Here is a 21,494-nt window from a genome sequence, read left to right on the forward strand (position 1 = left end):
GTTTCTAAAGTTTGAAGTGCAAAAAATATTGTGAGGTTTCAATGGAATGAGAGATAGATGAAATATATGTTAGTCTAGTACACACTATAAATATGACTACATGTTTTTATATACTACATGCTGGATAAATAAGATCTTTTACTTCCATTAATATGTTTTAGATTCCTCCACCCCATGATGCTGAGGACCAAACTCAGGACTTTGTACTTGCTAGGCAAGCACTTTTTTGCTGAGCTAAATCTCCAACTCCCCCATTAATATTTTTGATGTATCCTGGAATAAAGGGCCAAGGGTATAGCAATTATTATTTTAAGCAACTTTGGTGGACATTAGCAAAGGAAAAGCATTTCATTTTCTATACAAATATAAGTGAGTGAATCAAAAAATTATATCTTAACTACAATTTAAATTATTTTCAAGTAATATCTAGCGCATATGTTTTGTTAAAATATGTTTTATAGGTACCACCATCATAAAATTCTGTTTTTGTGATTTGGACCTGTGTTTGAAATTAGAATCAAAATGCTTTTGTCCTTTAACAGGTAAATGGATTAAAACTAAGAATAAAAAAATTTAAGGGGTTGGAGGTATGGCTCAGGTGGTAAAATGAGCTAGCCAATGAGCAAAAACATCAGGTACTGAGTTCAAGTTCTAAACTCAGAAAAAGAAAAGAATTTAAAAGAGCAATTACATTAATTACAATCATTTCTGATTTAAAAAGTCATCACAAAATAGCTCTACAATAATGTTGTTAAGGGCAACTTTGTTTTTTTATTTTGATTTTTTTTGTTGGTCATGGGGCTTGAACTCTGGGCCTGGACTTTGTCCCTAAGCTCTTTAGCTTAAGGCTACCATCCTAGCCCTTGAGCCACAGCCCCACTTCTCAATTTCTAGTAGTTAATTGGAGATAAGAGTCTCATGGATTTTAGTATCTCAGCTTGCTTTGACCTGTGATCCTCAGATCTCAGCCTCCTGTGTAGCTAGAATGACAGGTGTGAGCCACCACGCCTGGCAATTCATATTTTTTTCTTTTGCTTATACAGGAAGATTCAAGTGTTTATTTAAAATTTCAAAATGACTCACACTTGGTATTTAGACATGAGTGGAAAAGAAATTCACTTAAAATGAAACTTTTATACAGCCAGAACAATTTAAACAAAGTCTACAACTTGTTGATGTCTGTGTGAGAGAAAAGTGGGCATTTGTGAGTGACAGAAAACCTTTGAAAGGTGCTTTAAAATCACTAGAATCTCAAAAGTAAACTTTGTTTTGGTCTCCCAACACATGTTTGGAAAAAAAATCCCACACATATAAATAAACAGAAGAAATATCATTAGCAAAATCCTGAATCCTCACCTGTAGAATGAGGAGGCTAATGTACTGGCTTCAAAGGTTTCCATCTCTAAAGGCTTTTTATACCATTCAATACTGTCCAGGCTTAGAGGATATATAGAAATACATACCTCTATAAATAGAACTTATTTTTCTTTGCTCTGTGTGACTACATGCTTTAAGTATTGTTACAACAGTCACTGAAAAAAATCATCTTTTGCTGAGAATTCTTTTAAATTTTTTGTTCTCTTTTAAGCCTTATTTTTAAAGGTTTCCAGATGCTTATCCTCACAGATTAAACACAGCATGTTGCAGACACTTACAATAATATTCATTGCTATGAGGCCAGGAAAAAAAACTACTTTGAGATATAACTGCCTATCACATAAAGAATCACATCCGGGAAATTTTCTGTTGCTATTAAGGTGTGATTCTCAGAAGTTGTTTAGAGACAACCTTGTATCTCAGTAGCAATGATCGACCCTGTGCTGTGTCAAAGCACATCAAATGCTGGCATCCCAGGCCTGGAACAAACAGGTTATTTCTCATTATGCGAATACATAATGAAAGGATGTGAATAAAGAACAGAGTGTAGATTGGAGGCTGACTTCTGAATGTGCTAGGCAGCAGCAGTACTGAACTGAAACAGTTATTCTAATTTCGAGAGACAATTCCAAAGTGGTTTTCAAGAGAAAGGACAAGGTATTTTTTTAAAAATATTTGTCCAATGTGAATGGACTGAGCTTGCCAAAAATGATTTTTTATGCTGGCATGCAATCTCTTAGAGGGAAGTCAGCCTGAGTCACTGGATACATCAAAGGTAGAATCCAGTGAATGGAATTACTGCAGGCTGTGTGAGCAAGCCAGATACCTGCATTCATCTGCCCACTGCTGGGATTTCAGCCTCCTTTTAATTACATTAAAGCAGCTGGTACCACTGGTTACTGAAGTCTTCAGATTACCTTGATTGCTCGGTCATTATCTCTAATCAGCTGCTTCTTCTCATCTTCAAACTTTTGTACAAGATCCTGGAGCCGCCTTTCTGCAGCAAGCTGCTGCCGGCTGCTCTCCTCTTTCAGAGAGGAAATGGTTGTCTGAAGTTCTGCTATGATCTAAAATGAAAACAGCATGCTATAACTTCAAATTCTTCAGTGAGAGGCATCTATTTTATATGTATTTATGCTTAACAAAAGAATGGATTTGGCAAAACTATCCCACAAACTAAACATTTTCAATTAACATATCATATATTATGATGCATGAAATTCCACACAATAACAGACTGTAATAAAATTGTGAATGGTGAACAAGTGCTAAACTAAGTGTATTTGGAAGACATTTCCACTATAACATTCCTCAATATTTACTCATCAGAAGAACATCTGTGATCTCAAAAATATGAAAAACATCGGGTTTTTATTTTGCTGAAAAACAGACCTATTAGAGTGAGAAAAGCTATTTTGCCTTCCATAAGTCTTACTATTTCCATGGTCATCTAATTCTAGACAATAATTTCTAAGTATTCATTAATGTCTGTACACTGAGTGAAGTACTTCAAGTTCTATGTCACTATTGTGAGACAAGTGTACCATCTTTCTTTCATAAATGAAGAAACAGAGGCACACAGAGAGGTCAGACATTTCACATGGTTGAAGCTGACTTCCATCTAAGGAGACAGGCAAGATGTGAAGCCCCCAGAGTCATCGTTGCACTAAGCCATTCCTTTAACAAATGGATTGGAGTTTTCAATAAGATTTTGGTATTAAAGAGAAGTTATACTTTCAAATAGGTTTTTTTCTTCCTAATTGCTTCATATTCATGACATTTATTTTGGTTTGTATCTGCCATTTCAGAGACACCAGAATTGTCTACATTTGAGAACTGGTTCCTTCCTGGACAGAATTCCCTCCAATTTATCTAATTAACATGTGAAGGGGGTTCTCTGATATTTAATGTGTCTACAGAGAGCTTTCCTGTTCCTTTGCTTTGGATGTATCCATTTCCTTTCAAATTCAATTGTGATGACTTTCTGAAAGCAGGAAATGGTTGTTTCTTCTAAAAAAGGAAACAGTATTAGAATATTATTCTGCTGGTGCTTAAAGGGGAGTCAGCTTACTTTTTGTCAATATAAGTTGGCAGCAAAACCAGGTCACAGCATCATAATATAATAGAAACTTCACACAGTCATCAGAAATAGTAGTTGTTTCTATTGACACAAATAATGGCATTATACAGAATGTTTTTAGAAGTGTTCAAACTCACTGTAACTAAGTTCAGAACAGATAATCAAATATTAGGGTAACTATGAGATGATAAAATATCTAATAGCATATGTTAATATTATTAAATGCAAGTGAGAATCTTCTGCTACTTCCAGTGTGGAGGAAATCATTTTCTGAGATAGTTTTCATCTACTGTCTACATTTTGATTAGATGCTTCTTCCATTGACACATCTACTCAAATTTTCCTAGCTAGCTCTGTGATGAAACAGGAAAGGTTAAGTTCTTACAGTAAGTGTAAAGAACTGATGGACTGAATAATCAACTCCTGGTTACAGAGCCAGAAGAAGTTTAATCCAATTCCTTGGATTAAACTGAAATTTAAAGTTGATACCATATAGGAACAGGGGCCCAAACAGTAAAAATATTTTCATTTTTCAAGCTGCATAAACTTTGTGGAAGTAATTGTATAGTGTATGTTTAGTTCTGTGCAATTTAATCACATGTACACATTTAACGTACTTTTAAACTAACCCCTATTTTCTTAAATATATAAAGATTAAGATTGGCAAAACTGACTCAAGAATTATGATAAAAACATTTGAGGACATTTCAAGTCATCACAAGGGTTTTAAATCATTTTTAAAGACTTAGGAAAATAGTACATCAAAAAGAAACAAATGCGGCTTTTGGAGGAACTGCAAGTGGAATCCAGGATGGGCTGAGAAGAGCATATTTGCTTTTGTGTGGAAAATGAAACTTTATTTTCTTTGGTGGTAGAATGGGGATTCTTAGAGAGGAAATAAGAATATATTTGGAAAGCTATTTTCATGGCTTATGGAGGTGACATAAGGAAGAGAATGTCCAACACAGGTGAAAGCCAGGCACGGTGGCTCAAGAGGCTGAGATCTGAGGATCATGGTTCCGTGAGACTCTTATCTCAAATTAACCATCAGAAAACGAAGTGGGCCTGTGGCTCAAGGGGGTATGGCGGTAGCCTTGAGCTGAAGAGCTCAGGGACGACGCTCAGGCCCAGAGTTCAAGTCCCATGACTTGAACAAAAAACAACAAAAAACCCCAAAAAATGAGGTAAAAGACTTTGGCTAGAAAAATTGGTTGATGGAGTGATAGTTATGATGATGTAAATTAGCATTATGATTTTTAAGAATAAGATTTAATGTTTATGTACTTTAGGATTGAGATTTAATGAGAATAATCAGATGAATATGCTTGCTTTAGGTAAGGGGCAGCATGATCTTTAGGTCTATTAGCTGTAGAATTAGATAGGAAAATGTACTATTTTCATATCAGTTCAATGCATGTAATTAACTAGACATAGTTAATTACATAGTTTAACTAGACATAGTTAAATAGCAGAAGAATGATCATGACAAATTAAAAAAAAATCACCTGCTAAATAGTACTGAGATGATCTAGCTTTTGCATAGAATAATATTAAGGTGTTTCTAAAGAAAATGAAAGCAAATACATTGTATGTATATATATAATAGAACCCCTCCAAATTTGATTGAAACCTAATTTTAAAATCTAAGAGAATGCCAATGGTACTACCATAAATGTTTACCATGTGCTAGCTTCGGAGAAGGAAATGGGCTGGAGAATTTAATATAGATACTAAAAATTAGTATATTGACATATGAGTTATTTTGGGCTGATTACAGGAGTAATCTAACTCATGGACAAACACATGCATAAATGTTAGGGGTCTTAATTAAGGCCTGGAAAGAATTCTAAACTGAGACTAAATTTAATCTTTAATTCATTCCGTTGCTTTTTAGATTGTGGTGTAGTTTGAGATGTTATTTTCTAAAATGTTTCTGTGAAATGCAACAAATCAGACAAGATACACGTAGGAAGGACAGTCAAGTACTAGAGTTCCTGACACACATATAAAGAAGTGGCCCCTTGCTGCACCCTTTTTTTTCTGGCTACTCCCTGGAGAGTGACAAGAACTGGAAGGGTGGATCATGTGGCACCTATGCCTATGGGCACTAATCTGCATCCAATAGGAGGAAGGGAGCTGGTCCCTTGGCACAGGGTGGACGTTGGTAGGCAACCCCTTTTGGTCCTTTTCGCATTTTCAGTATGCATATTCTTCCAAAATGGCGCCATCTCTTTTAACAAAAACTGGCCACCAGTTGACTGAACTGAGTGGGGAATCTGCATTAAAACTAAAAGGCAAGGTTAATTCATGGATAAATAAAAGGAGCAAATATGTAGTAAGATGGAGGTATCTGGGAGTGTGCCCAGAGATTGCCAATGCTGAAAATGCCATGGGGATGACAAAGATCTCAGAAGGAGCCAGGCCTCAAGTGTACCATGGTTGTACACACACACACACACACACACACACACACACACACACACACACACACACCTAAAGCCTAAGGGACTGGGGACTGATAAGATCTGAAAGATTATATAACTTCCTTTAAAGGAGGAAAATATTTAAAATATGTTCCAAGTTTAACTGATGCTCTCTTAAATGCCAGTGCAGTCATCATCAATGCACTCATTAATTTTTTGATAGATTTTTGAAAGTCTGATAAACAGAATTAAGCAATTTTGCTTCTGGCACTCTCATCAGCTTGATGAGATATGAGTTAGAGATTCCAGCAAATCAGAACTTGAAAGTGGAAAAAGTCAATTCATGCTTCTGGTTTTTAATGTTAATTTTAAAATAATCTGTTTCTCAGAATTGACTAGCATTGTAGACTTAATGCCAGTTTGTAGAGATCAATATTTTCAGCCTTATTTACGTGTATTTGGAGGTAGGTAACCAAAACATGAGGTTATCCTTCTAAGGAAAATGTAGGTTATCTTTTCTTATGCTACTAAATTCTTCCTGAGATTCTTTTTCTCCCTCCCTCCCTCCCTCCCTCCCTCCCTCCCTCCCTCCCTCCCTCCCTTCCTTCCTTCCTTCCTTCTTTCTTTCTTTTTTCCTTTGCTTTCTTTCTTTGCTGGACGTGGGGCTTGACCTCAGGGCCTGGGTGCTGTCCCTGAGCTTCTGTGCACAAGGCTAGCTCTCTACTACTTGAGCCACAGCACCACTTCTGTTTTTTTCTGAGTAGTTTGTTGGAGATTTTGAACCATGATCCCAGATCTCAGCCACCCGAGTAGCTAGGATTACAAGTGTGAGCTACTGGCACCTGGATCCTTTTTCTTAGGGATCACATTATCCTTTCATTTATAAAATGGTGGCTACAGTACATGATAATCGTTGCTGGCTGGGTTTCCAATCTTCTCTCCATCTTTACTTAGAAAAATACATACTTCTGTGTTTCCAAATCTCATTAATTCATCAGTACTATCTGAAGAAACAATTCCTTCATTTTCCTCCCTGCTTCCTCTTTTTTCTATTGCAATTTTCAGACTACTACAAAATTGCTAACATGTATGAAACTCTTTAGTATGTATGAGCATAGTGCATTTTTGTCATTAGTTAAAACAATTTCATGAGGTAAGTAATGGTTTTACTTTTGACAAATAAGGACACTGAATTCCAAAGAGGATAGGTAAGCTCATTCAAGGACACACAATGGTAGGATTGGCATCAAATCTAGGTCTGTAGAAAGCTTAGGCTTTCTTCCATATTAACTTACATTTAATTTGCTTTAATGTCATATAATCAGGCTTCTTCACACATTCCTTTAGATAAACTTAAGTATTCCTGTTTACACTCATTACTTAAGCAGTTTTATTAGCTATCTTATATCTCACTCTCTGCTTGCCTCTTCTATTTAACATAAAGCAAAATAAGCAGGATGTAGATGCATGCGAGCAAGGGATTTTGTAGTAGTAAGATTTCTTTTAGGATTGGGGCATAGCTCAAGTACAAGCTCCTGAGATAAAACTCCACTACTATCTCTCTCATCTCCCAACAATTCCTGTTGATGGGAAGAATATTTTTCAGTGAATTAAAAAGGACAATTTTTCATATTTTTTCCTTTAGGACTCCATGTCTGGAACCATGACAACCAGGACATTATCATCCTCTCTTGAATAAACGTGTATAACTTTTTGCTTAAACAAAGAGTCTGTGTTTTCCTAATGGGATGAGAATCATATAACATAAACATTTTAGAAATAATTACAGATTACTGATAAATGCCCAATTATTGATAAATAATTACAATTACTGGTAATTGCCAGCGAGGTTCTACCATATTAAAAGTAGGGGAGTGGGCAGGAACATGGCTTAGTGGTAGAGTGCTTGCCTAGCATAAACGAAAACCAGGATTTGATTCCTCTGTACTATATACACAGAAAAGGCCAGAACAGGTTCTGTAGCTCAAATGGTAGAGCGCTAGTCTTGAGAAAGCCCAAGGACAGTGCCCAGCCCTGGTTCAAGGCTAAGGACTGGCAAAAATAAAAATAGAAGGGATTGGGCTAGGCTGGGGCTGAGCCTAGGATCACTACATTGGAGTCAGACTCAGGTTGAGTCCAGGTTACTTATTTATCATGTGATTTTTGTCTCTCTGAGACTCAGGTTACTTAACTAAAAATATGGGGGCCAGTAAGAGTTTGCAACCTGAGTACTGTGACTAAAGACTAGGTCCACATTTAGCACTCATAAACATTAAATATTATCATTTTATTATCATATTGTTGTTAGTCCTACTATGTGGTACCTACGTTTTCTACCACTGCATACATGAAAAGATAGAGACAAGCTGACTTAAAAAAACAAACAAACAAACAAACAAACACTATCGGGACTGGGAGTTTGGTCTAGTGGTAGAGTACTTGCCTAGCATGCACGAAGACCTGGGTTCGATTCCTCAGTACCACATACATAGAAAAAGAGCCGGAAATGGTGCTCAGGCTCAAGTGGTAGAGCTCTAGCCTTGAGAAAGTCCAAGGACAGTGCTCAGGCCCTGAGCTCAAAAAAACAAAAACAAAAACAACCCCCCCCCAAAAAAAACACTACATATGAAGCCTACAAAATCAAATGGCTTAATTTCTCCATCTACAAAGTGAAGATAAGTAGAACTTACTTGTTCTAAAATCAATTATGCAACTAAAGAGTGCTTGGGATTCCCTAAATGATTAATATTAAATAATATTATAACTACTTATATAGTTATATTTCAAGCACAGACAAGTATTGAGTTGTTGGATCTTATAGTAAAACTGTAACACACAGCAAGAATGGATAGAGAAATCCATTAATTCTTTTCTTTTCCCCCAAAGGACTCACAGTTGAACTGCTGATTTAACCTAGAGTTGTCATATGAATTATGCTGTCAAGTAGCCCTTAGGTGCAGTGAAATGGAATATTGCAAAAAAAAGCAGATGGTATCAACCTGCTTACATCACAAATGTAGGTGTGTATCTCCTGTACTTGTGAAACGGCTTCAGCCTGGGCTTGTTCAAGTGTACAGGCTGGTTTTACAACATCAGAGAAAGAGAGAAACAGAGAGAGAGAGAGAGAGAGAGAGAGAGAGAGAGAGAGAGAGAGAGAGAGAGAGAGAGAGAGAGAGAGAGAGAGAGAGAGAATTAGATAAGTTCAAATGGCTCAATATACCTACTGTGTCTAATAGGACTAAAATATAAAAGTACATTTTACTTATTCATACATTAAGCAAAATGTGATACTAATCCATAAAAACTGATAAGTAAATTCAACTCTGAAGTATAAAGGCTTTGATGTGTTAGTTTCATTTCTGCTGCTTGTTTTAGTTTTACTTTGTTTTGTTTCTTTTCTTGATGCTTACCTGGGAAGATTTGGCAAGCTTCTGAGTATATTCCTTCTCAATCTGCTTCAGCCTGCTGTTGGCCTGAAAAACACACGCACATGAACACACACACAGGGTGACCTGTGAGCTTGGTATCTCTTCCACATGCCTATCACCAGGCAGCTGGGACGCCCGCCAGCTGCACCGCCCTTCTGGGGCAGCCAGAAAACCACAGGGCTTGTCTTTGATCTGATGCCAACTATTCATCACTTAAAAAGCTGAAGAAAAAAGAGATCTCTCCTGCCAATTATTAGACAAACATAAGACTTCTGTGGATAGAAAGAGAAAAGGGAGGAGAGACAGAAATAGACACAGCAAAAGTGTGAAAGCTCAGAAGGTAAAGAAGAGGAAGAAAGAAGAAATGGGAGTAGAAAGGCAGGAAAAGGGGACAGAAAATTGAAAGAGCAGGAAAAGAAGTTGGCAGTTTTAGTACTCGTTTACCTAAGCTTTAAAATAAAAGCAAGAGGTACTCCTGGACAAAGGCAGATATGACAATTTTGGATTCAATGAATAAAGAGTTGAGCCCTTCCCTGCCTAACACAGACCTGTCTTTTGAAGTGACAAACATATCTAAATCAAACACAGTAAGTCCACATTGCTTAGAATTGGATTATTCCTTTGTTATTTAAGCTCCAGTACTTTGGATGTAACAAATTTTCTGCTCTTTGGAAGGGTTTGGGATCTTCACTCTATCAATGCTCAGAAAGGTCACATGCCCTAGATGGGTCCCTTTTCCTGTCAGTTACATAGGTTTATATACTTCATTTCTGGGAAAAGTATGAGTCATCATTACTCTCATTATTTCTTGGGGTCTGCCTGCCTATTTATCTGCCTGATCTCTTTCTGTTTTAATCTGATTTTATACCTCTAAAATTTTATTTTATTTTAATTTTGGTGATGGTCCTGAGGCTTGAATGCAGGTCTGGCTGTAGTCTCCCAGTGTTTTTTGCTCAAGGCTCAGACTCTGTCACTACTGTTCTACATCCAGCTTTTTCTGATGGTTAATCAGAGATATGAATCTCATAGGCTTCCCTTAGGCTGGCTTTCAAAGACAATCTTCAGATCTCAGCTTCCTGCGTAGTTAGGATTACAAGTATGAACCATCAGTATCTGGTTATTTTTTTAAAAATTCTACTTTAAAATCTTCTATTGTATTAAAATTGTATTATTAATTATAATGTCTAAGGATTTTTTTGTTCTTTAAAACAGCATTATCATCACCCCTTTTACAAATGAGGAAACAGACATTGTGAGGTTAGTTAGCCTGCCCAGTATCTTACGGATAGGAAGTCATGGGGCAGAGCCCAAGGCTCTATCAGCCATAGCACAGGGTAGTACTGGTGTCTCTTGAGGTTATTAATCTCATATCTATGTATCTATTTATGTATCTAGCTATCTATCTGTCAATTATCAGTGCACATATCCACATATATACATAAAGGTTTTTCTGTTCCCTAAAGAGTGTTTTTCTGAGATTCCTTTATTTACTTTCTGTAGCCTTTGTCTTTCACTTCAGAATCTTTTCTCAAATGTCCAGTGTTCTTTGGTGTGCTTCCTTATTGAAAGTGAGACAGTCTAAAACTGACTGGAAGCAGCTTTGATTTATATAGCCTCTGGATGGATAGATGTCCCTTGCTATGTTACATAGGTGCCTGGTTCTCTTGTGCCAGTCTCTTCATAAGCTGATCTTCCAGTGTAATAGCTGGCAGCACAGATCTAGCTCCTGGTTTGCAGAAGGGTGCCTGGGTATTGAAGCTGGCAACTCTTGCACAATCTTGTCTCCATTTTTGCCCTCAGCTGTACCTCTGAAACCTAACTCCAGGAGCAATTGAGGGGTAAGGTTGAGTGAATATGAGATAGACTGGATCATCTGATCATTTGGCTGCTTCTTATCCACTCTCTAAATCCATTTAGAGACTTACCTATTCCTACTTCATACCCAGTCCCTCCAATTCCTCAAGCTTCCCTAAAGTTGAGCAACATGGATGATTCTGCTACTTGTAACAGCAGGTACAGTGTCTTTTCTCTCAAAAGTGATTCGTATTTTGTTATGCTAATAATTAGGCCAACTCCATTTTGATACAGTCCTTTCTTAAGTTCAAAAATGCTGTAATTTCTTATGTGTACCACCATTATCTCTCTCTCTCACTGCACAAAGTATACTATATAAATACCGATGCCTGGATTACATCCTAAAGTTTTGACTTCATTCATTTGGGATTCAGACCAGGTACAGCAATTAAAACAAATCTCTGCAGCTATTTCTAATGTTTATTCAGGGTTAAACCAAGGTTAAAAACCACTGTTTATATTCTTTTCAATTTCTTCCTCCTTCCACCACCCTCCTTTTTAAAATTTGGGAGGCAATCTTCCATTACTGAGCGATATCCCCAGCCCCTCCTTTCATTTTATTCTTTGCACTTTACTAGGACTTCCTCAGAGAGTAGAGACAAGTGAGTCTGTCTACCATGTTTATCTGGCAGTGAATGATTTATCTCACTGTCATAATGAGATGAAGAAGGCACTCATTCTGAGTACTTCCCTAGTATAGTATAGGGTTGAACTCCTGACTTACAGTTTACTGACTCTTCTGCTAGATTGTGAGACGCTGAAAGTCAGGTCCAAGCCCTTCACATATTCCTTGGTACAAGTAAATTCAACTAATGAATGCAAAGATACTGTGTATGGAGCCCCTTTTCTTTTCTACTGTCCAACCCCATACTTCTGAAATTAACTTTCATAACCATATATTTCATGCACTTAAGTTCATTCCATAGAGCTTTGCATCTATGCTCCTACTGAGTGCAAAGGGTAGTTTTGTTTTTCTCCAGAGTAGAGGAGGGGGCCTATGACTGTTATTTCTCTAGTAAGTTATCAGACTCAATTCCAGCTCAATGATTAATAAAGTCCCTCTTCCATTACCGAATTAGAGCCTCAAGAACCTCTTGAAGTTTATTGGTCTTGGTTCACATTCTGCCAATGTTACTTTTCACAAAATGCTCGAAGAAGTATTTGTTGCTTTAAAAATAAACACTCTTAGAGCTCTTACCATGTGCAAAGCACTATTCTAAGTGCTTTAGAAACATTTACTCACTAGAAAATCCACCAATTAATTGCAGTGTCAAAAAGACAGTTCTCAGAGATACTGGTCAGTACAGAAAGCCTATGTGTCAGCAGCAGTTCCTCTGTAGGGTTTATGGCTAGCTAGCCCTTGAATCTCAATAACCCAAATCAACTCCTTTATAGCTAAGCAAATAACTCATTCCTAAATTCTAGAACTATAAAATTGAACAAGACAAGCAAGAATCTCTCCCTACCTCTGTGAAATGTTTATGCACACAAGAGCAAACAGCACAATTCTTGTGGAGCTTGATGCTGCTCAACTGTAATTCCCGCTACTCAGGAGATGGAGGTAGGAAGATTATAATTTTAAAGCTCCGAAAAGTTATCAAGACCCTATCTTAATAGGGTCTTGACAGGGTGTAGTTCAAGTGGTAGGACATTTGGCTAGCCTGGGTGTAACGTACCTTCTAAAAGTACTATTTTAGATGGGTTGATTGCCATAGAGAAAGATAAAGTAGGCAAAGATGATGAAAGGTAGGGGAATGATGAAAGGTAATAGTACTTTGTAATTTCAAAAACATGAAAGTCTTAGCAGATCTCTTTGAGAGGGCAATGTTTGAGTAAACACTTGCAGGAGATGAAGAAGTCATGGTGAACTCCAGGGAAAGAGCATCCAGGCACAAGAGAGACAATGCTCGGGCCCTGAGATAGTAACCAGCAAACCATGAAAAAAGCACAGAAGAGGGGACAGTGTGGCTGAAACAGATGCAACATCTTCCATGAACAGTATGTGGTTGAGAAAGAACAGGAATTGAGGAATCTCATATGGGACTGCTGAGATTTAAAAAAAAATTGTTTCTTTGTTTTTGTGCTCATACTGGGCCTGGAAACTTTGGGACTCAGGCTCTCCCCTGGCTTTTTCATTTAAGGCTGTGTGCTCTACTATCTGAGCCAGAGCTTTACTTCCAGCTTTTTGCTAATTAATTGGAGATAAGAATCTCCCAGACTTTCCTGAACTGCAACCCTTAGATCTTTGCTTTCTGAGTATCTAGAATTACAAAGTGAGCTACTAGTGCCTGTCTAGGACTATGGTTTTTTTTGTTTTGTTTTTTGTTTTTTAATATGAGTAAGAGAAATTTGAAGTGTTCTAAAAAGGTCACTGTAGATTCTGTTCAAGCTAAAATCCAACAAAGAAGGCAACTGGGAAGCTACTGCAAATAATACAGAATGACAACAGAAGAGATGAAAACTAGTTACATTCAATGAAAAAAATTGACAGGAGAATCAGCTGAGTGTGTTGCATGATAGAGATGACTCAAGAATGACTTCAAGACTTTTCTTCTAAGCAACTAGAAAATAAGATTATTATTACTTGACATGGAAAGAACTATCAGATCCACTAATCAGTTTCGATGTGTTAAGTTTGGGGATTGTATATTAGATATTCATTATGAATATGGGGATGGAGAGTGTGGCATTTTACTTGGTAGATGAATAGAACTGCCAACAACTTTATGCACAAACTGAAATGTACACTTCTGCAAACAATTCCCAGGGACAAAGAGTGAATTTAGTGAATAATGAGTAGTCTTAGAAGTTACTGAGACAATATCATACCCAGTAATTGTATCCCAGGAGGAGGTTTAAAAATACTCAAGTATGTCATAGCTAAGAAACTTCCAAATTGAAAAGAATCCTCTACAACTACAAGTTCAAGAAATAATGAAACAAAATATAAGACAAACATAAAATACCACATCAAAACAAATTATAACACATTATGAAGAACAAGAAGGATAATATCTTAAAAGCAGTCAGAGAGCACATATATTATTAAAAAGACAAGATGAAGACTTCACATTTGTTATTCAAGTCAGAAAAAAAATAAAATGAATAGTTTATATATTCTTTCAAGAAAGTATGCCAATATAAAAATACATATCTTTCCTAAAAACTATAAAACTACAAATATCCTTCCTAACTTAAAGTAAAAGAAATCTCAAAGAAAATGAATTTGTCATCAAGAATACACTGCAAAAATGACTCTGGTATATAGAAATGTGGCTAGATACCAATGGTTAAATAGCATTGGACATAGGAAATTATACACCACACATATTCACACACACAACACACATGTTATACTTTTTATTTCCATTTTCAAACTTCTTTAAAAGGAAAACTGATGTGAAAAGCAATAATAAAGCAGTATAATATGGAGGTAATATTTTCACAGACAGGATACTAATAGGGAAATGAGAACATGCAGTTTGTAGGGAAATTGCAGTTCATGTAACAGTAAAAAATAGGCTACAATTAAGATATATATTCTAAAACACAGATCAATAACTGAAAACCTAATAGCAAAGAGTTACATGAATTAAAACCCCAAGTTTTGATTCATAAAAGTGGTAGAACAGTCCTAACTATGCATGTACCTAAATCCAAGTGTTTCCAAATACATAAAACCAAGATGGACAGAATTGAAGGAAACATAAGCAAATTCACAGACAAAATTGAGGAGAATTCAATACTTCTTAGAAACTGACAGAACAGGGCGGGGAGCGTGACCTAGTGGTACAGTGCTTGCTTAGCACGCACAAATCCCTGGGTTCGATTCCTGAGTACCACATACACAGAAAAAGGCAGAAGTAGTGCTGTGGCTCAAGTGGTAGAGCACTAGCCTTGCGAAAGCTCAAGGCCCTTAATTCAAGGACCAGGACTGGCAAAAAATAAATAAACAATACAAATAATTTGACCGACCATATTCTGGGCCATGAGACAAATTATAATAAATTTAAAAGGTACTGATTTTATACTGATTATATTCTAACTGAAATGAAATCATAATGGAAATATATCTCATTCTCCAAATATTTGAAAAGTAGAAGTAATACTTCAAAATTAAAAGAAGTACAGAGTAAAACTCCAAAATTCAAAGAAGAATTTAAAAAGGAACAGAAAGAATTTTGAAATATATTAAAATAGAAGCATGTATTTGTGGAATGCAGCTACATAATTTTTAGTTTTAAATTCACATTTACTAACAAAAAGAAAAGTTCTAAAGTGGTATAGCCTGAAGATAAAAATACAGCAACAAATGAAAAAAAGTAAAGAAAATAAATAGTAAAATGGCAGAAAATTAATAAACCAAAAACAAAAGAAGAAAATCATTGGTCCCAAAGAGTGTTTCTGTGGTTTTTTTTTTTGGGGGGGGGGTTAGTCCTGGCTTGAACTCAGGGCCTGATCACTGTCCTTGGGCTTTCTCAAAGCTAGAGCTCTACTACTTGAGCTATACCACCCACCACTTCTGGCTTTTTCTTTTCTTTTCTTTTTCTTTTTTTCCTTTTGCCAGTCCTGGGCTTAAGCTCTGGGCCTGAGCACTGTCCTTGGATTTTCTCAAGGCTAGAACTCTACTACCTGAGCCTCAGCACCCCTTCTGGCTTCTTTCTATGTATGTGGTACCGAGGAATTGAACCCGGGTCTTCATGCATGCTAGGCAAGCACTCTACCACTAGGCCAAATTCCTGGCCCCCAAAGAGTATTTTTTTTAAGAACAGAGATGGTAAATTTCTTGATACAATGATTAGAAAATAAAGATAGAAGTTACCCATAGCATGAATAAGAAGGCCATCTTTATCAGATTCCAATAGAATAATAAAAATATTAATATAGTTTGAATTTTTAGTAATTTAAACAATATAGATGAGTCCTAAAATGATACAATTACCATAATTAATTCAAGATAAAAGGAGAGAACTCAAGATCCCCCCCCCCCTCTCTCTCTCTCTCTCTCTCACACACACACACACACACACACACACACACCCTTATGTTCCAATACTTTCACTAATGAACTGCATCAAACATCTAAGGCAGAAATAATACAAACTCCCCACAAACTCTTGCAGACAATAAATAGTTAGAAATTGCATCATGACAGTTAATCAAATAAGTAACATTGCTCCAGTCAAATGTGGATTGTACTTTTTGTACTTTTGTTGAAACTCACACAGCATTAATTTTCCTAGTCGCCTTTCATATTTTCTCGTACATTGCCTCATTTCCATGTGACTATTAAAAGATCCTTCCTATGCACATACTATACACACGAACAAATATGCATCCGTGTGCTAACATGTACACACACATGATTTTTTTTCCTAAAAATTTGATACAACCCCATGAGCTGTGTCACTTTCACCACTTTTAGGACTCCTTGGTTAGGCACTATATGCTTATAGAGAAGTAAAAGACTTGCAGTATATGGGGAGGAGATAAGTTGATACATAAAATGCTGCAGCACAGGTGTCATGAAAGAGATAGAGACAATGTCATTACAGAGGAAATATATATTTTACAAGAGGTGAATATTAAAAGTAATGATGATGACACTGGCAATTATGACAGAATCAACAAACAACTGATTATTTTTTCTCTTACTCTACTGAAATAAACGCTTTATGCACACTGCGATATCTAAACCTCTCAAAAAGTTGAGACGTAGTTGCTATCATTTTCACTGAAACCCAGAGCAGAAATTAGAAATGGGTCAGAGGTTATCCAGATAAGGATGAACAGGAATCAACTGACTGAAAAAGAGACGCAAATGCAGGCACGTGCATGGTACCGAGCCTGTGCAGCATGGGGTGGGTTTTGCAGAGCATGGGGTTTTTGAGATACAGGGCTTTCTTTTCTTTCTTCTTAGGCACAGAAGGTACACATCTTGAAAAGGTCATCCTTTCCTTCTGCCTCCATTGTCACTGACTTATTAGTTCAAGAAATATTTACTGAGCTCCTTGGTGACTACCCATTCTTTCCTTAATGCCCTGAAATCTGACCCTGTCCCTTCTATTCAACTCTCCAAAGACCTTTTCACTGTTGTAATAAGAGGTCATTTCTAATAATGTTCTTTTTTTTTCTGATTTTAAGAGTAAATAAGGATTGTGGTGACAGTCATACAATTCTTTTAGTTGATTAAAAATCATTGAAGTGCATATTGAAAACAAGGACTTTTTGGCATGTAAAGCATAATTCAATAAAGCTGTCTTATTTTTAAATGAAATATATGGATAGTGTAGCCTGTAAATATTTTAGTGATTTTTCTGAGCAATATATTTTTGAAAGTTTTTCTCCAGACATGACCTCCTTGCTTGGCATTCTATCTTCATAACATTACAGCAAAAGATGATACCAATAAAATACAGGGAAAACAAGGGAGTCAATTTGGGTGTTGGTACTATAAGCCCACTGGATGAGTCTACCACACTTGGTTTTATCATACCAGGCTCCTACTTTCTCCCTAACCCCAGCCTAGAAAAGTCCTCAAGGACAGGGGAATGGTACAGTCTGAAGTGCAAAGGAAAGTGTTTATCTGTATGTCTGCTCCAGACATGGCCCAATTTCTTGTCAAGCCTTCTGGAGTAAACTTTGGACAGAGGGAAGACAGAGCCCTCAAATTGTAGTAATTACTCTGAAAACAGAAGGGGCCTCATGTTCCTCCTCTGGCAAGGAGGCCAGAGGCTGTTGACCTGGGATGGATCCATTCTAGCAGTGCTTCAGCAGTTTAGCATCACTGTTGTTCCCAGTTCATCATGGATTCAGCAATCTCCCCTAGAATGTAAAAGTTCCTGAGAGCAGCATTGAAGTAGTTAAGAGAATAATGGCTTGGGCTTTCAAAGATGGCAGGGATGAGACTTGTGCAGCCACATGCCAGTCAGGATATCAGAGTAGATGTCTGGCTGGCAGATGAAATGAAGCCCTACCTCTCCCACCAAAACTGAAATGACAGTCATTGGGGCTTTCTTGACATCCTGGTCAGGTGGGTAGTGGCTACGCCCAGGTTACTGAGGCCAAATTTCATGTTTCTGCTCTACTATTAAGTGGAGATTCAAGACAGAAGCTGAAATTAGGAGAAACACTAGGACTACTTGGTACAGGTCGAAACTTTCTTAATAAATACCCAGAAACACAACAAGTCAAAGAAAGGTTGCACAAACTAGGCTGCATTAAACTGCAGAGCTTCTGCATGGCAAAGGACATAGCTAGCAAGAAAAATGGAAAGCCCACAGATTGGGAGATCTTCACTAGCCATATACCAGATAAGGTTTCATATCTAAAATATACTCAAACTCATACAATTAAATCCCCCCAAAACAAATACTCAAAGAAACTCCCACCCCATTAAAAAGTAGGCTAAAGGCTTAAAGAGAAGCTTCTCTTAAGAGGAAATACAAATAGGAGATAGATGAAGAAATTTTCAACATCTCTGGCCACAAAAGAAATGCAAATCAAAATAACATTGAGATTCCACCTCACTCCAGTTAGAAAGGCCATTATCAAGAAGTCTAATAACAACAGATACTGTCAAGGATTTGACCAAAGGGAATGTTACTACACTGTTAGTGGGAGTGTAAACTTGTCTAACCACTCTGGAAAGCAGTATGGAGGTTCCTCAAAAGACTAAACATAATAGAATGTAATAGAGATATGTTAGTTTGAGTATATTTTGTCAAGAGAAGCTTGTTGTATGTATGTGTATATTTATATATTCCATATATTATTTAAATGTTTGATACTTAGCGATGATTAAAAGTATGAAAAGACTAAACATAGAGCTCCCCTATGACCCAGAATCCCACTCCTGGGAATTTATCCAAATGACCACAGACAAAGCCATGCTAGAGCCAACAATGTTCACTGCAGCATTATTTACCATAGCTAAGATATGCAACCAACCCAGATACCCTTCGTAGATTAATGAATCAAGAAGATGTGGCATATACACACAATGGAATTCTATGACACTGACCCATTTGAGAAGCAATGGAGAGACCAGAAAAAAACTGTTAAGTGAAGTAAGCCAAACCCAAAGAAAAGTTTGTTGTATGGCTTTCCTCATTTGTAAGAACCAGAATATGTTCATGATATTCTTAATAGGGAATCTCAACAACCCATCTGCTTACTATATAGAACTATATACAATGAAATGTATCAACATAAACTCCAAGATATGGAAACAAGAGGTTCTTATTATGTCCTCTACATAGCTTCTTATCTGTTATATTTTTATTTTCATTTTTTCTTTCATAGCTCTTAAGTTTCTTTTTTAAATTTTTATTTTATTGTTGGGGTAATGTACAAAGGGGTTACAGTTACATTTATCAGATAGTGGGCCCATTACTTCTTGAACATTGTTACCCCTTTATGTTTTTCTCCCATTTTCCTCCCCCCCCCCACTCCTCTTGTTCTTCCCTTACTATCCAATTTTCAAATAAACGTATATATATAATATATCAAGTATCAAAGTCAGATACAGTAACAACATGAGATAAACCTTAACAGGAAAAGAAGAAAAAGGAAATAGCTTCACATAGTACAACAATCACAAAGATAAACTTCTTGTTTCCATATCCTGGAGTTCATTTTTCTTAGCCTCATGTTATAGGAGCATATGTACATTATGTACATAGCTTTTTTTGGTCAATTGTGGGGCTTGAACTCTGGGCCTGGGCACTGTCCCTGAGTTCTTCAGCTCAAGGCTATCACCAACCCCTTGTGCCACATCCCACTTCCAGTTTTCTAGTGGTTAATTGGAGATGAGTCTCATGGACTTTAGTGCCCAGGCTGGCTTTGAAGTGTGATCCACAGATCTCAGCCTCCTGAGTAGATGAGATTATAGGCGTGAGCCACTGCACCTGGCTATACATTGCTTTTGAGCTATTATAATCCTCTGTTAGGAGAATCCTAAATGTATACTAATTGTTACAAAAGAGGGAAGCCATGGAGCCTATGTTTGGGCATGTGGGCCAGTGGCACAATGGATAACACATCTGACTATAGATCAAAAGATTCTCTTAAATTTCTGTACCATGTGGCTTGTATAAAAAATTGACCTGGGGAAGAGAAAAGGAACCACAGAAACAGGAAGTCAAAGGATGAACAAATACAACAATGACATTCACTTGTTAGATATCAACATTGCAATTTGGGGGAGGAGAGAAAAGAGAGGGATAAGGTGAAAGAATGAAGGATGGGGTAACATTGTTTAAAAACAAATGTGATCTTTACTTAACTGTAACATCTCTGCTCATCAGTTTTTCCATAAAGATAATAGACGCTAAAATAGTTATGGCAACACTGGTGACACTGGCTCAGATCCTGGCTTGCTATTATGCCTTCTTCAAGGAGGACACAGGAATGAAAGCAATGGAAGTCACTTTATTACAGGCTGCATTGGTGCCCAATAACCTTGATGGGAGAGTGGGTGGAACACGGGCTGTGCCTCTGAGTCTCCTGAGGTTGAGACAACCTCCTTCCAAGCTTAAATTAACATTTAACCATACTTTGGCCAACTCCAGGACTTAGGAACCTGAAGCAAGCTGCTTAGACCTATGGAGAGTAGATCTGAAAGAAAGACAAGACTATGCAAGAGACAGAGGGCTGCTATCACCAGCAAGCACATCCAGATACCTTGTTCATTCTACCCACTCTGTCCCTGTACCAGAGAAAGGGATATGGGCTTTTCATCAGTTTCCCTTATATTACATTGTGTCATAAATAAAACATATTTCTATCTAATTAAAGTATTGCAAAATTGGATTGTGTGTGTGTGTATGACAGTACCAGGATTTGAACACAGCACCTCTTGATCTGCTAGTGCTCTTGAGCCACAGCTCTACTTCTCTCTGCTGGTTTAATTAGAGAGAAGAGCCTCATACTTTCCTTGCCAGACTGGCCTCAAACTGTGATCCTCAAATCTCAAATGACAAAACTTGTATCACGATGTGTGGAAAAAGAATAATTTATCTTGTTGACATCACTATTCTTTGGAATTATCCACTACTTATTGATGCCTTTAATTTTAACAAATACATCTCAATTTTTTGGTTATATTTCTTCACTTTCTTCCCCAATTTCTCACCAAAATTAATCTCACTGGGCTTAGCAGCTCAAACCTAGAATCCAGCTACCCAAAAGGCAGACATAGAGTGGATCATGCTTCAAAACTATCTTGGGAAAAGGTCAATGAGACCCTATTTCACTCATTAAGATAGGCATGAGAACATATATCTGTGGTTTCAGCTACATGGGATGCTATAGACTGATGTCACAGGATGG

The 21,494-nt window shown here is 37.0% G+C and overlaps 1 protein-coding gene across 9 annotated transcripts in view; it reads right to left on the bottom strand.

Moving 5' to 3' along the window:
- The window catches only part of Cep112 (centrosomal protein 112), a 350,634-nt gene that overhangs the window by 76,845 nt on the left and 252,295 nt on the right, over positions 1 to 21,494 (bottom strand). For 4 of the 9 annotated variants that reach the window (XM_090349879.1, XM_090349880.1, XM_090349877.1 and 1 more), the window contains 2 exons: positions 9,291 to 9,353; positions 2,295 to 2,444 (listed from right to left, as the gene is read on the bottom strand). The exons of 1 other annotated variant lie outside the window; for it this stretch is intronic. In XM_090349879.1, coding sequence (XP_090206005.1) covers positions 2,295 to 2,444; positions 9,291 to 9,353 — 213 coding nt within the window. Of the gene's footprint in view, positions 1 to 2,294; positions 2,445 to 3,448; positions 3,539 to 8,887; positions 8,959 to 9,290; positions 9,354 to 21,494 lie in introns of those variants that run through there. 4 more of the 9 variants (XM_090349883.1, XR_016538284.1, XM_090349882.1 and 1 more) reach the window with 4 other exon arrangements.

This window comes from Megascapheus bottae, chromosome 17 (genome assembly GCF_031878675.1).
Source record: "Megascapheus bottae isolate mThoBot1 chromosome 17, mThoBot2.hap1, whole genome shotgun sequence".
Taxonomy (NCBI): Eukaryota; Metazoa; Chordata; class Mammalia; order Rodentia; family Geomyidae; genus Megascapheus; species Megascapheus bottae.